General features: G+C 60.7%; 1 protein-coding gene across 1 annotated transcript in view; it reads left to right on the top strand.

The window, feature by feature from the left end:
* Nucleotides 1-578: 578 nt before the first annotated feature.
* Nucleotides 579-910, top strand: part of NGA_0469300 (expulsion defective family member (exp-2)) — a gene marked incomplete at its 5' end in the record, with an annotated part of 3,970 nt that continues 3,638 nt past the window's right edge. Inside the window, 2 exons of the mRNA XM_005853427.1 lie at nt 579-619; nt 837-910. The exon at nt 837-910 is cut by the window's right edge and continues 914 nt beyond it. Coding sequence (XP_005853489.1) covers nt 579-619; nt 837-910 — 115 coding nt within the window. The remainder of the gene's footprint in view (nt 620-836) is intronic.

Here is a 910-nt window from a genome sequence, read left to right as displayed (position 1 = left end):
CTTACCCCCTCCCTCCCTCTCTCCCTCCCTTCCTTCCTCCCTCCCTCCCTCCCTGCCTCCCTGCAGCGAGCACCTGGAGTATCACGCGCTGGCGCGCATGGGGGGAAAGCACAGGCATGCAGAGGCAAAGGAGAGGGTGACGGAGGTAGTGGAGCAGCTGGGTCTGACCAAAGCGGTCGACACGGTGATTGGAGGAACCAGCCCTTTGTTCTCGGTCACGGTAGGGAGGGAGGGAGGGAGGGAGGGAGAGGGGGAAAGAAATGACTTGTCTTGCATCGTTTATCTGCATTCGCTTGTGGTGTGCTGTCGGAGGGCTGCATCCTGGAAGTCCGTGACTTTCCTCCTCCCCTCTCTCACTCCGCCACCTTCCCCCCTTCCTCCCTCCCTCTCTCACTCTGCTACCCTCTCCTTTCCTCCCTCCCTCTTCCTTCCGTCCCTTTTCCCCTTCCTCCCTTATTCAGGGTATATCGGGGGGGGAACGAAAACGGTTGAACGTCGCCACAGAGCTGTTGACCTACCCCTCCATCCTCCTACTGGATGAGCCCACCAGCGGCTTGGACAGGTGAGGGGCCGCGAGGATGTTCTGCGTCTCTCACATCGGGGGCCAGGGCCCTGCCTTGTCCTCTATTGGATGCTCATTCGGAGCGTCTTCCTTGATTCTATGTGCCGTGGGATGCGTCCTTTTCTTGGTGTAGTCTGCTTGGCTCTTCGTTGCTTTCTAGAAGCCTTCCTTTCCCAAGCGTGTGGGCGGATCGGGCGAGGCTTCGGGCATCATTCTCATCGGCCAACACTCTTTTCCCTCCCTTTCTCCCTCCCTCCCTCCCTCCCTCCCCCAGTGTGATTGCCGACAGCGTCATCACCTCCCTCCGCGACCTGGCTGCCGCCCGAGGGGTCATCGTCCTCGCCACCC

Source organism: Nannochloropsis gaditana (genome assembly GCF_000240725.1).
Source record: "Nannochloropsis gaditana CCMP526 unplaced genomic scaffold scaffold898, whole genome shotgun sequence".
Classification (NCBI taxonomy): domain Eukaryota; class Eustigmatophyceae; order Eustigmatales; family Monodopsidaceae; genus Microchloropsis; species Microchloropsis gaditana.
Note: the sequence above shows the minus strand (reverse complement) of the source record. Positions and strands in the feature narration are given on the sequence as shown.